General features: G+C 41.0%; 1 protein-coding gene across 1 annotated transcript in view; it reads left to right on the top strand.

Annotated features, from left to right (window-relative positions):
• LOC114065499 (serine/threonine-protein kinase TNNI3K) overlaps positions 1-15,118 on the top strand; it is a gene marked incomplete at its 5' end in the record, with an annotated part of 40,568 nt that overhangs the window by 15,309 nt on the left and 10,141 nt on the right. The window contains 11 exons of the mRNA XM_027899464.1: positions 4,188-4,286; positions 5,741-5,879; positions 9,699-9,843; positions 9,932-10,036; positions 10,680-10,774; positions 11,396-11,545; positions 12,211-12,297; positions 13,297-13,353; positions 14,346-14,438; positions 14,524-14,581; positions 14,707-14,901. Coding sequence (XP_027755265.1) covers positions 4,188-4,286; positions 5,741-5,879; positions 9,699-9,843; positions 9,932-10,036; positions 10,680-10,774; positions 11,396-11,545; positions 12,211-12,297; positions 13,297-13,353; positions 14,346-14,438; positions 14,524-14,581; positions 14,707-14,901 — 1,223 coding nt within the window. The remainder of the gene's footprint in view (positions 1-4,187; positions 4,287-5,740; positions 5,880-9,698; positions 9,844-9,931; positions 10,037-10,679; positions 10,775-11,395; positions 11,546-12,210; positions 12,298-13,296; positions 13,354-14,345; positions 14,439-14,523; positions 14,582-14,706; positions 14,902-15,118) is intronic.

Below are 15,118 nucleotides of genomic sequence, written 5' to 3'. Positions count from 1 at the left end.
CAGGGATTCAGAACCTGGATATGGAGAGAGCCTTCCAAATACTGTCTTTCCAACTATGAAGGAATCAGAGTAAAAGAGTTTTACTCCCTCTTCCCTCTGCTTCTTAGCTCTGTGATTGTCCCTTCAGAAAGGGACTGAGGTTCTTGTTTTAGATCTATTTTATACTTTGGATTAGTGCAGAGAAAGCTGTTACCAGGGTGAGTATGGCATGAATCTTAGATATCTGTACTGATAAGTCTTCTATGGGTTGGAGACTTCTCACTATGGGGAGCAGAGAAAGGAAGAGAGGATGATGTTCCCCAGGTGCCTGTAGTCAGGCCCTTCCCTTTCTAGACATGCTGTCAGTCATGTATCTGTTCTCTTATCATTTACCACCTCAGTTCAGGCATTTCACACACCCTCTCATTTCTGTCACCCTGGCAACAGCTCCCTCAGCATAAAATATTTATCTTTTTTTAATAAATACTGAGAATTTATATTTAAATAAGTACTGGAGCTGAGGATACTGATGAATTTGGCTTAACTTTGCAGCCTTCACAGCAGTTCCAAAATTATTTAAATCCAGTAGGTGTTTTTGCGCTTCCCAGCTCACAGGGGTGAGCACAGTCACGGTCAGTGATGGCCCTGGTTACCCAGAAGTCTGTGTGTCTGAGGAAGGTCAAGCTGAAGGAAAGACGGGACAATTTATGGGTGGTCATGGCAAGGAACTCCATTAAAAAGCCAATAACTTTCAGTGCTCCAGTCAGCAGCTCCGACATGGATCGGACAGATCAGTCCATAGCATCAGTTCCAGCTGGTGCATGAGGGAATGTGCTGGCCGGGCAGGCTTAGCACCCGTGTTGGGAAGGTCAGCTCCCCAGGCACAGGGAGGAGGCTAATGGCATGTCTGCCAACCAGTGAGGCTGGGGAGTGAGTACAACGGTGGGGTTGTACCGTAGGATCACACCCCTGAGCTCATGGATATCCCACCATTCCCTTCCAGCGCACACAGCTCTTACTAGCCTAACGCACACCCTTCCTTGTGTGTCCCCTTACTAAAACACAGGTGAGGAACCTCTACATCTACCACATCAAAGGCTGGACTTGATGATCTTGGAGGTCTTTTCAACCTTAATGATTCTTTGATTCTAAGAGTTCTGTGCGGAGCGATGGTGGAGCTGTTAACTCTGGGATGGTCTTGTTCTCAAGTATTTACTGTCTCCTCTGTGGGCAGTACAAAGTGCTCCTCTCTGATCCAGGGTTTTAAGTAATTTTTAAAATGTTTGGGCTTTTTCCTGCAAATGCCAAAAGCAAGTCTGCTATTGATCCCATGTCCTGATTTCCTGCTGAGGCTATGGACAAATAAGGGTACTCAGAACCTGACAAGGATAAGCTCATTAACTTCATAAGAAATATAGTATGAGTGGTTTTCAAAGGTCCCTCATTTCTTCCTTGGGAATGATCAGATCTGTATCAGAAGCATCTCCATAAATGGAGTGGGACTCTGTATAACTCATTTTATTCATGTGCTGCTCTGGGGACCGAGGATTTATGGTCCAAGTGCAAGCTCTTGCTTTCTTTCTTTATATAGCTCTGAAATTTTCAGTCAGCTTAGAAGCTCCTCTGCTAGATTAAGTAGCTTGTTTTGTTCACAATTTCATTAATATTCATGGAAATATTGAATAATTTTTTCAACCCCCCTAATAACTAGAATAAGTTTAAGAAAGAGGAAATCAATCATTATTTATACCATTAAATAAATAAATAAATAAATAGCAGAGCTATACACCCCTAATCCATACAACATAAATTTTTACTACAGGAGATGGCTGACTTATATTTAGGACAAAGACAGAGAAAAGTGAATGAAAAACTTCTTTTTTTCCCACTTCCATGAAGAGGCAGTCTATAGCTTCTGCTCCATCACTAGACCTGAAACCCCTGAAATGATCAGTTCTCTGGGATGAGGCAATCAGTGTCACTGGGATGCTGCATCTCATTTGAGCCAGTGTGGCGTATTGAATATTTCATGTTCTTTATGATTTAGGACTGTATTTTACTTCATCAAAAATAAGTTATCTGCTGATTTTACCTGTTAATGAAAATTGCAGTTCTCAATGGGAAGAATTAAAAATAATTGAAAAATTAGAAAAGAAATGGGTGACCGTATTAGAAACATGGGCAAATAAGTTCTATATATCTCTCATTAAGTCTGTTGTTTTGAAAATATTACATGTTTCAAGCCCAGTGAGATCATTGCTAAATAAATAATGCATGCGCCTCATTCACATTTATGTGTTGCCCAATGTTAGCACCTTGGAAAGCCAGGGCCAATGCCTATTTCATGTTGTAAATTAAAGTTGTCACTCTGAGACTGCAAGACTTGTGGATGCAGGATCTGAATGGGGGGTCACAGGCAGGATGAACCAGTGCCACTCAATCTCTGTATCTGCACGTCTGAGGACCTGGGCTGTGAGTGTGTGTGTGCCAAGGACCTGTTGGGGAAAAGAGAGTGAATCTCTTCTCAGGGTTTCTGTAGATATTTCAGTGTATGGCTGTATAGAGGCTGGCACTGTGCAAAGGCCTTAATTGCTGAAATTGTGTTCTAAAAAGTCAGTCATCACTGTCCTTGTTTTCTTAGAGGAGTTCTTATCCCTTGCCCTTGTCCAAAACACAAAGTCCTTATGTCTGTCTCTTGTTTTAATTTGTCAGCTCCTTCTAACCTTTAGAGTGGCTTAATTAATTGTCTTTGAAGTGACCATCATTGACTTGAATGTTCAAAAAGCCTCTAAATAAACCTTTCATAAGAGAACTTTAAGAAAAATTGCAAAGTAAAAGTCAAAATATCTTTTGAATTTAAGATTAGTTGTGCAAGCGAAAGGGGAGCACTTGTTGCCCTGATTCTTTGGCCTCTGCCCCAGTGAATCCAACCAGGACACTGCCAGCTGCCTTCATCCAGCTTCCTTCTATGCAGTTTGGGAATGTCCCCTGGGTTATGAGCTGCACCTTTACTCTCATCACTCACAATCTGTCTCCTGAGAAGAAAAATCTTTTTTTTTTTTTTTTTTTTTTGGATCCTTCTGCAAGAATTTAAAGCTCTTTTGCATCAGAAATTTTCCCCTTAGTTTCTGAAGTATTTCTATCCTTGCACATCCCCCCAGTATCCCCCCCACCACCTGTGATGCCTATGACAGCTTTCAGTGCTTTCTAAGACTCCTTTTTTCTTTCCTAGAAAGATATCTTGTCTGAGAGACTATCAAGCCTGTCTCTGTACCCCTCTCATCATTTACACTTGAGTGGAGTTTGCTTAATGCAGCACACAAAATTCCATTTCTCAGGAGATCACAAAGCAGCAAGCACGGCTGCCATTGCTACAGCCTGGAAAATGTGTCAAAATTCATCTGGTTTTATGTTCATCATCAGAGGTGGATTCACATCGCTTAACACAGTTTTTTTCATCTTGAAGATCTACCTTTAAGCTTGTAGAGGAATCTAAATTTTGAATTCCAAAGAGATAAGGAGAACTGGAGTTGTGGTCACCTCCCTATATGTGTTACAACCTCACAGCTCATGGCTAAATTAAAACCAAACTCATCCAAAGAAGGCAATGCTTGAAAGTTCATAGATGTCCAGGAAAACATGGGCCTCCTGAAGGACCAGAAAGGGAGAAATTTGAAAGAAAACACTTAGGGTTATTTATTGAAGCCAAAGAGCTATTATCTTCTAAAATACTGATAAATCTTTACATGCTTAGGGAATTATGTTTGAGGATTTACCTTCACACATTTAAATTTAAAAGGATGTTTCATTTTGGGGGACATTTTCACATCTAAAAACTCTGATGTGTTTATGGCTCTTTGTTCATAATGGGTAAAAGAAAATTAAACTTTGAAAATCCAGACAGTCATTTCTGTGTCTCTTACTTCATAAATCAGTATTTTTACTGGCACACCGATTTTCAGGCTTATTTATAAAGCGTCAGTGACATTCAGTGTTCAGTTAAAGTACTGTAAGTTGATCACTTTTACATGCAGTATGCAGCTCTGCACCTTTATATGTGTTTGTTTGGGGCTTTTTGACTTTTTTTAAACTGGTGACATGAGGTTTCAAAGTCCTGTTTTACCAGCTGACCACACATATGTGTGTGTGTATATATATGTATAGTATGTAGTGGTTCTAATTGGAATCTTCTATGGGTCTTCTTGCAGGCTGTGGATATTCTCCTGCAGCACGGGGCCTATGTGAACGTGCAGGACGCTGTGTTCTTCACCCCCCTGCACATTGCTGCTTATTATGGCCATGAGCAGGTAACTGAGGGGGGACTCAGACACCTGAGCAGGGGACCACCGAGGCATCCATAGGTTTAGTGTCAGATGTTTCTGCTTTACATTCCAGAGGGTCCTTCCACGCAAAGACCTCCTACACTGAACTTGCACTCTGCATAACTACACATCTCTGATTGCCCTACAAGTCTGAATATCAACAAGAAATTTCTACACATCCATCCTCTGTACTGGACCCCAGCAAAAACTGGTGTTTTGCCCCTGAGACCTCTTGAAACAAAGAGTTCTCTAGCAAGCTTTGATGGGCAGTCTTGGGCCCACAGGCACTTTTCATTCACTTTTCTTTCACTTTTCATTCACCGTTCATTCACCCCATGTATCAGAGATTGCCTAAGGAATGTGAGTATGCTTTCTGAACCTCTCCAAGGAAGTGAATATCACTTCCCTGAAATAATTAAATGGCAATTCTATCAGTTTTCCTTGAAACTCACAAACTGTTCAGTTAGTGGAAAAAAAAATGATCATTCAGAGAGCATGATTTTCCCTGAGGTGCTGTGCACACAATCAGTGCAGTTGAGCTTGCTCCATTCACACAGATGACAGACTTACTGAAACACAGCCTAGAGTTCTGACCAAAGCTGGCATTGCCACCCTCAGCTCTCTTTCTTCTGTGTATCTGGACAGTACAATAGACGCAGGGCTGATCCACAACCCTGAACAGCTTTTTCATGTGAACTGTGGTATTGGATCTGTTTATCTTATGCAAGGCATTCCTTGTGCATTGCTTTGGCTAAAATCCTTGTGTTCTGGGGTGTTCTAAAGTTTCAAAGGATGACCTCTAGGCAGAATCTTTTCCATTCCAGTGAGGTGTTACTTTGAGTGCATTGAGGAGTTGTCTAGGAAAAGCTTTAGAAAGCAGAGGGTTCAGATGCATGCTGATTGGAATGCTCTGCTCTGCGCTGGGTGAGACGGGGTGTGAGTGAGCCAGGGGCGTGTCCCCAAGGTGCTGCTTTCATATCTGTGCACCTCATGATGCAGAAGAAACTCCTCCTGTGTGTGCTGCGATTAGTTTGCTCATTTTCCACAAGCCACTGCAGAAGAGTCACAGTCCTGGGAGATGATCCTGAAAGCTCAAGGGACTCTGGGATAAGAGACTGATCAGGCAGGAGCCATGGCTCTGACTTTTGGTGACTTTGAGGGCATTTCCTTTATTATGCTGACTAGTCATTCAAACAAATGTATCTGGTGTCCATTCACCACAGAGAACATTTTAGAGAATGAATGAGCGCTAGCTTTTGAGAATTTTAATGTTTTTATAGATGTGTAACTTAAAAATTAATTTTCTATTGAATTTCCTCTCCTTGTTTTACCTTTACAGAGATGCCCACATGCAGTATTACCCAATGCAATACTGTATCTAATTTTCTCAAAGTTTTATTTTTATGTGATATTTTAAGTAACCTTAATCAAATATTTAGGTAACTCACCTCTTACTGAAGTTCGGAGCTGATGTGAATGCAAGTGGTGAAGTTGGGGACAGACCTCTCCATCTGGCTGCTGCCAAAGGCTTTCTCAACATCACAAAACTCTTGATGGAAGAGGGAAGTAAAGCTGATGGTAAGAAAAGATATTTAAAAATCAGCTCTAAGATTGTGTTTTATAGACAGAGTCTTCGTTTCCTAACACATACTCTGTGTGTGTGTGTATCATCTTTGGGCAACTGAAACAAAAAAACAGTAGTTCAAGAGTTTTTCTCATTTAATTTTGCTTGTTTTTCATCTCACATGTACTCTATTTCCAGTAATAAGTTAGAGGTAAAAAACAGGATCAGGAAAAAAAAAAAAGATTAATATACAGAGATGGCTCACTCTTGAGACAATCAAGCAGGGAACACGTGGCAGTGCAGTGGGGATCTGCAGTCGAAGTGACTTCAGTGCATAGGGAGCTAGTGAATAAGGTACAGGTGAAGGGTTTTAAGTCAAAATTATGCAGCAAGTAATTTAAAATAATTCATATGGAAGTTGAAGTTCCACGGAAAATGGGATCTTTTTATCACATGCTTTATTATGCTGCACAAATTTCATACTCTTCACTGTGGGATATTTGCTGCCAGAGAAAGTGCTTATAGGGAGATGTGATGGGCTGGACAGATACAAAAGTCTTTCAGCATACTTTGGGTGTTCTGTGAGTCAGGGGTCTGCATGTTCTTTGTCCCCGTGGCCTCGCAGTGATGTCAGTCAGGCTGTGACATTATATCTCGTTGTATATTTTCATGTGTTGCAGTTCAAAATATTTTCGTTTGTGACTGATGTCAGTGTGCAGCTGGTGCCCTCTGCTTTTGCTGTTTCAGTAGCATTGAAGGCACAAAATGTGCCACACTCCAGTGTTACTCTTCCACTGCTGTGACACCTGTGTCACACACAGTGGTGACACATCCTACAAAGCCATATAAATGTTAAAACTTAGAGATAACACTTTATGCATATTATGATTATTACTGCAGAGATTCTGATCTGTGTCTGAAGGTAGTCTACAAGAAGGACGGAGAGAGACTATTTACAAGGGCCTGGAGTGATAGAACAAGGAGGAATGGCTTCAAACTGACAGAGAGTAGGTTTAGATTGGATATTAGGAAAAAATATCCTGTGATATGTGATGATGGTGAGGATGGTAAGGCCCTGGCACAGGTTGCTCACAGAAGCTGTGGATGCCTCACCTGTTAAAGTATTCAAGGCCAGGATGGATGAAGCTCTGAGCAGCCTGGTTGAATGGAATGTGTCCTTGCCCATGGCATGGCATTGGAACTGGATGATCTCTATGGTCCTTTCCAACCCAGGCCATTCTGTGATTCTATGAAATACTGAGCAATATTAAAAGTATTTGGAAATTATTTTCTTATCCTCAGAGTAAGAGGCAGAAACAGTTTTTGGAAAGGAGCAGTACATTACTTGGATAAGTACTGCTCTATAATACATGAATTTACAATGTTTTCCGTGTGTCCTGCCTGCAGTCACACATCCTCCTCATGCAGTGAAAAAGCATGGAGGGAAGCAACACAGTCAGGTCTGTACAAGCTGTTGTCAGTAGTGAGCTCAGAGTGTTGCAGCCTCGATGTGAGTGCACTGAGCTGATAAAATTATAAAAAAGAGGGGAAAGAAAAGACGTTCACTCACCATAACAAGGCAGTGGGAGGTTTGCTCTCCGTTAGAGAGTTTATTCCAAAAGAAAAGAATCTGGGGCACCATTTCAGGTGCTTTTCTTTAAAATCAGAATCTTCAGCACAGGAAAAAGAAAAGGGAGACTGGAAGCGGGAAGTCTTTTGCTCTCAAAGCAGCACACTTTGAAACTTGCTATAAATGCAGCAGCGGAGGAATAAGTCTTCAATGCTCAGGAATGAAAGGAACAGGGGAAAGAACCTGAATAAATTTGGCAGTGTTCAGTGCAGACCAGTAATTGGGGTCACAAACCTGAACTATTTCTTTTAACATAACCTGACTCGTTAGTCAGCTCCAAAATCACGGTGACTGAAGACAAGCAGTGACCACCAAATCAGGCTGAAAAGGTCAGAATGCTGCTGAAATAAAGAATATTTGCAGCCTAACAATGGCCGAAGTTCTTCTTCAGAACAACCACAAATTAGGAGAAAAAAATATAAAAGAAAAGTGCTGCCTATGTGTGTCATGACAAATGTCCATGTTTTACACATGGCCCATCTATAAACCCAATGTTACAAGTGCTGCCAGTTCTCCTCATGCCGATCCCATCATTTGTTTTAGCATAAACACTCTGGGGACGGACTAAGAAACTCTGTATTTTCAGAAATCCCATAAGCTCTTTCAAGCACATTTCCTACATTGTCTTTTTTTCATCCTTTTACTTATGGTCATGGTTTCACCTGTTACTTTCTACCAGTGTCATGTCTCAGTGCTAAGAATAATTTCTACAGAATTCTTTTTTTTTTTTCACAGGCAAGAACTTAGCATTTGCTCAGTTTTACTGTTTACTTGTAAGGCAACCTCAGTTTTCAGTCCCTGACTGCTGTGACAGTTATACTCACTATACTCAATTTAATATAAATGTGCTTTAAAAATCTCAATTTGAAGAACTCTCCTATACTCTTCTTTAGTAATTCCTGAATCAATATGATTTACTTTTTCTCCATAATACTCTTCAAAGGTCTTTTTGATCAATTATCTTTTGTTTTGAATGTAAACTTCTCCTTAATTAAAGTTACAGGAATTACTTTTTCTTCTTTTTTTTCCTGAATCAGAGGCCAGCATTTCAAAGGACCGTACGTTTCTGTGAGCATTCATCATTATTACAGAAAGGTTTTAAGACAGGGATTTATTTTCATTTTTGTTGCTCTTTATGCTCACAGAAAATCAAAGAGAAGACAAACTCTCAGAATGTGGTTAGTTTCATCTCTGTCCCAAGGAGGCTTAGCTGCAGGAAAGATATTCCTGAGGGATATTTGTCACAGTTGTGTGTAAAAGCCTGGGAGTACAGGTTTGGAGACCCCTAATGGACAGATATTCCCATGTAGTCGCTTCATTTCTTGTAAACTGCCTAAAAGACCTGGTGCCTTTGGTGCAAAGGCTGAACTGGGAGCTAAATTCGCACAAAGTAGACTGGGTTTGTCATTTCTATCAGTTACAAAATCAACCTATTATTGTTGTTCTGTCTTTAGACACAGGAAGAAATACACTGAGAATCACAGAAATACATGCTGTCTTTCAAACTGACTAAAGACCTTTTTTGGATAATGAAAACAGTATTTGTAGGTGTCTGTATCAACGGAGAACTCTGCCTAGAGCCTTGTCCAGTCTCTTCTTCACTCCCTACAGAACAGAGGAAGGAAGAGTCATGTAAGGTACCTCCATACCCACGGTGCTAGAATGCAATTGCTCACCCCATAAACAGGCAGAACACCCCCTGGCATGGACATAGTCCAGGATAACTGGAAGTCTCACACAGTTCCCACCTGCAGATCAAGGATCCTCCAGGGACACTCCAAGCAAGCACACAGAATAGTTCGCTACTACTGGCAGATGCCAGTGGTTCTGTGCTGCCTGAAGATTCCGTCATGCTGATGTTGTTATCTTCCTTTTGCTTCACAATTTCTTTTTTTAAGGGTCATTTATAACTCGTGATTAATTCATGGAAAACTTCATCAAAACATTCAAGAAGTCTGCTGCTGGAAGAAAGCAATTATGCCTCAAGTCCAGAAGATTGCCTTGACACTGCACTGCAGATGGCACAGAGCAGTATGGGTTTGATATATGAAAGACCACAGAAATTTCAATTTTAAACAAATAGGTCCATAAATATTTTAGCAGGAGGTTTCAAAATGTATAGGCACAACACATAAAGCTTTACTAAATATACTGTGTTAAGTATAAAATCCTTTCTGTGGTCTCTTTCTGTGTCAACTGGCAGTGAATGCTCAGGATAATGAAGATCATGTTCCTCTGCACTTCTGCTCTCGATTTGGGCACCACGAAATTGTGAAGTTCTTACTGCAGAGCAGCTTTGAAGTGCAGCCTCATGTGGTGAATATCTATGGAGACACACCTCTACACCTGTGAGTGCCCCTGAGCAGCTGTTGGGCAGGTTTGGGGCTCATGGGAAGGCTGGTATTGCTAATGACTCTGTACTGGCTTCCTCTTCAGTGCCTGTTACAATGGGAAGTTTGAAGTTGTCAAGGAAATAATTCAACTCTCAGGAACAGAAAGTCTCACTAAAGAAAATATATTCAGTGAAACAGCTTTTCACAGGTGAGGTGTTCAAATGCCATTGTCAATAGAGCTCCACTAACACACACCTGCAACACAGCATCCAAAATTACCAATGTCTCACCAGCTGCCAGGTGAGGGGCAGAGCAAGCAGAGAGCTCGATGGGGAGGGTGAGTTTCTATCATGAGATACAGGAGAGGGCATGAAGTGAGAGGCAGAACCAGAATGAGGAGAGAAAAAGTGAGGGTGAGGAAGGTAGGAAAGGCACCAGATTCACCAACACCTGGATGGACAATGGTCCCTCTCCTTGTCCAATCTGGGAACTGAGCCTGGCCCCTGTTCCACCTGTATGCCTGCTAGAGCCAAGTACTCTGAATGAGAAACCAGGTGGCAGAGCACGTTTTGGTCAGGATGCTGGAAGTTTGTAAAGGGCTATTTAAATGGCACTTTGCAACACAGAGTGTTTGCACAGCTGTACAAAAATTAATTTATTCAGCAATAATTAGAATGTTTCCGAAACAATAAAAAGGAACTTGCTTTGGTGGATTAATAGTGCATTTGCACATTTCCAAAGATCCTTTATTACTACATTTTTATCTCTCTGTTATTGTTTGTAAATTTTTGACTACCCAAAGCACTTCTTTTATGGGCTATAGCATTCACCACTCCCTTTTACTTCTGCAGCGCCTGCACCTATGGAAAGAACATAGAACTTGTCAAGTTTCTTCTTGACCAGAATGTTGTAAGCATCAACCACCAGGGAAGAGATGGGCACACAGGTAACATCAACGTCCTGATTGTGTATGAGGGCATATACCAGCACTAAAGTATCAGGAAGCCATACACCATCAGGTTTTTTAGGGTAATTCCAAGGTAATTGGATGACCAGCATCCAAGTACCTTTCAGACAGAGCATAACTTTTTTGAAATATTTTTACAGGCAGGCATAAAAGTGATAAAATGTGATAAAAGTGAGGATGTGTCAGGCTTGTTAGCATGTGTATTAGTAACAAAACCTGGTCTGTTCATCCCCTAATGAGGCTTCTAAGTAATGTTAGGAATTACTCTGCAAGAAGCTAGGCTTCTGGGATATAGTGTCTGAAGGGTTGCACACCTCCCTGTCCCTACTACAAAGAAAGCTGCCTTTGTTTCTACTTGCTTTTCCCACCTGCAGAGGCATTAAATGTGGTTTGCAGGTGGCAGAGGAAATGCTGACACATCATGCAGAGGCAATAGGTTAGTTCTTGTTGCCTTAATGTTTAATTTCTACCTCTTGCCTCAGGTATTTTTTGACAATATATTCCTTTATCGAGGAAGTCAGTCTGCACTTTACAGTTATTGCTGCAGTCATATTGCCATGTTGTGAGAGTTGTGCTCCCCACACTTCTCTGGTGTTCCAGGATTGCACTGTGCTTGCTACCATGGCCACATTCGCCTTGTGCAGTTCCTGCTGGATAACGGAGCTGATATGAATCTGGTAGCCTGTGATCCCAGCAGGTCCAGTGGAGAAAAGGATGAGCAGACCTGTTTGATGTGGGCTTACGAGAAAGGTATTTCAATTTTCTGGTTTCTGGTACAAAATCCATAGGAGCTATGCAACAAAGAGAGGGCAGCATGGGAAGGAGATAACCTTGCAGAATAACCCTTCAGTGCCTGCAGACAGAGTTCTCACCACCTGCTCTCCAGGTCCTGCCACAAAGTGTTATAAACCTCAGCCCTTCAATTTTTCTCAGATCTCTGTTAAATGTCAGCTTAATCCAGCACAAAGTTCAGGAGATATGTGTTTCTGTGTTGCTAAAACAGTTGTTTGCAGCAATAAGTGACAAATTTGTCCAGGTTAGGATTCCAAAACAAATTTTTCAAGCACTGGTTTGCCTTGTCAGGGCTGCTGAAGACTAATGTCAACTTCCATTGCGGGATTTCTGCAGCAGGTTTTTCCTTTGCCATATCTCACATTTTAGGAGTAGGTGGACTCATGAAAATAACATGCTTGTTTTTATTGGCAGGAATTTCCCACATTTCTGCAGTGAAGAATCACAGTAGGTTTCAGATTATCACCACCATGTCTTTGTTTGCATATTTTATAGGCATGCTGTACATTTTTTTTTTTGTAAAATCCCTTGCTTTTGTATAAATCAATTAAAAACAAACAAACAAACAAACAAAAGAATATTGAGTTACCTGCAAGTCCTTTTATTTCCTCTTTCTTTCCTAGGTCATGATGCCATTGTGACCCTCTTGAAGCATTACAAGAGACCCCAGGATGAATCCCCCTGCAATGAATACTCCCAGCCTGGAGGAGGTACGGGCTGAGCAATCACTTTATTGTCTAATTAAAGACCTGATCCAGAGAATGATGAAGTCTCTGGAAATGATCCACCCATGTCAGGTAGCTTTGGGTCAGTTCTGTCTGGCACAAATAAAATCAGTGTAATGGGACTCTCCAGTTTCCAGGTACCTTTATGTCAAAAGTCTTCCGTTCTCTAAATTGGAGTTGTCAGCTCATGTTACTCCTGGAAAGAGGAGCCCAAAGCTGTGAGCTGAAGATCAGTCCCTGTCAACCATTGCTCACACCTTTCCTCATCCTGAATGCCTTGTGTAGCTGTACTGTTCGTGTTGTTTAGTCCTGATGTTTCTTTGATTGTTGACTTTTTTTTTCTGTACTCAACCCCCCTCATACTTTTTAATATCTTTGGATATCTAATTCCCCCTTGGGAAGAATTAATTACCCTTTTTGCTACAAAAAGACTCATTTGCATTGGTGACTAAATGACAAAAGCCAGAAAGAGGAATTAAACAAAACCTTTGACCATGTGTTGGAGCACTGCCTCGAAGAAGATGAGGGTGGGGCTTGTCTGGGTTATGTAGCACTCCAGGCATGGAAACAGGAGGAGCCTACAGCCAGCAGCAGCATCAACCTACTCCCTGCATCGTTTGGCCTGTTCCAGGTTTAGGTGTAGTATAGCTTAAGTATATGTAAATCTTTAGTAGACTAAGGTTATGTGTGCAATGGAAATTATTTTGGCAAGCAATAAGCGCACCCAGGGAGATTTTGTAATGCTGATTATTAAAAGGACAACAACAAAGCAAAACAACACCTGGATCTGCTGTGCCCCTCACTGTGGAGAAAATTAACTGTATCCCAGTCCAAAACAGCTCACGTCAGATGTGTTTGTGTGTTTATGTGAATTCTCACCCTTTATTATTCATTCTTTCAGCCATCATTGCCTCATTAACTTATCAGCACAGACACTTATGTTGTTGTTGAGTTCCATAAATTTTACTCTGTTCTTTATTTCAGATGGTTCCTACGTGTCAGTGCCTTCTCCTCTGGGGAAGATTAAAAGCATGACAAAAGGTATTTGCAATGGCGAGGGAAAACTTGAACTTTTGTGGTCTTTTTACCCACCACATTTGCGAGCCTGAACATCCTGCACAAGATTCATTATTCCTGAAATGTTCATTGGTCCATTTCCCTGGGATAATTTTATGAAGCAGTATACTTAGCTTTGTTACTCAGAATAATGACAATTCCTGTATTTATGCTATTTTCATTTATTTTAAAGAATGTATTTTTATTTCTTTGAGAAAAGGATGTGATGTGAATTAGCACTAATGAAATACCCACTAATCCATGAATGCAAATAAATACCATATTGAATCCCACCATAAAAAGCCTGGATTATCTTTACAAGAAAAATTCTGTTCAAAATATCTCATGTTACTCTGAAACAAACACAGATAAAATAGTCAGATAAATACTTGTATTTTGAAATATTTCCTGGTTGGTTTTTTTTTTTTTTTGTGATGCTTTCAATTTTCCTCTTTAAATGTTCGCTCTGGATATATTCAACTCCTTACATCCTGTACACAGCACCATCAAAATGTTCCATTTAGAAATATTATGATAAACTTTATAGTAATAAACCAAAAAAGTCAACAAGATAGAGACATTTGACAACTAAATTTAGTTGCAAAGTTTAGATTCCTCATATCACTAGGAGTCAGCTCTGGAATAGCATTCCCCAGCAATCAGCACCCTATGCACATTAAAAAAGAAACTGATTCTCCATGTAAGGAATTTTGTGCAACCATCCCATGGCACAGGCAGAGTTTGCGGATGAGGGAAAGTGCTCATGGCTGATGTGGTGCTAAAGCCAGGAATGCCAAGGCAGCTGCAAGGCATTGCAAGGATTTGTCTGTCACTGGGGTTTGCTGTGTGGAAGAAAGGGAACACAGGACTAGCAGAAAATCATCTTTCTCAGTGTGAGGGTTCTGAAGTTCAGTGCTTTTGTGTTCTGTCCTCCCCTGACCCATGTTTTATAGACAGGATGAGTGTTTCTCTTGCAGAGAAGGCTGACGTTCTCCTCCTCCGCGCTGGTTTGCCATCGCACTTCCACCTTCAGCTCTCCGAGATAGAGTTCCACGAGATTATCGGCTCAGGTACCAGAAAAGAAACTCCATCCTCTTGAAATGTGTGATGTTCATAACAAACATCTCTGTGCTTATTTATTTTTAATCATTTTAGGGTCTTTTGGAAAAGTCTACAAGGGACGATGCAGAAATAAAATTGTAGCAATCAAACGGTACGCTTGTCAGGCTTTTCCATCCTGTTTGGTCAATGGACTAGTTTGAAGTATTAAGAAAGCCCATATTTTATAGTATTTTGTAATATTTTTGCCTTTCTGTTTTCTCTCCTTTCAATCCTAAGCTATCGAGCCAACACCTACTGCTCCAAGTCTGACGTGGACATGTTCTGCCGTGAGGTTTCCATTCTCTGCCGGCTGAACCATCCGTGTGTCATCCAGTTTGTGGGAGCATGCCTGGATGACCCCAGCCAGTTTGCCATCGTCACCCAGTACATCTCTGGGGGATCGCTCTTCTCCCTGCTCCATGAGCAGAAGAGGTATTCCCCTTGTCCTCCACTCAAGCTTCCTGTATAGAATTTGGAAGGGTAGGGAATCCATGCTGATGTAAATATGCATTTCAGTATAAGACAACAGAGAAAGGAACACACTAGAAAATGTTGAGCTTTGGTTCGGTTCATTTGGTGTATGAGGGAACCTGATAAGTAATCACAAAATTGTTATTGTCATTATTTTACAATATATAGATTTACATTA

Source organism: Empidonax traillii, unplaced genomic scaffold, assembly GCF_003031625.1.
Source record: "Empidonax traillii isolate 1590-97213 ecotype Southwest subspecies unplaced genomic scaffold, ASM303162v1 scaffold669:size348880, whole genome shotgun sequence".
Lineage (NCBI taxonomy): Eukaryota > Metazoa > Chordata > Aves > Passeriformes > Tyrannidae > Empidonax > Empidonax traillii.
The sequence above is the reverse complement of the archived record's forward strand: the minus strand, read 5'-3'. Positions and strand labels throughout refer to the sequence as shown.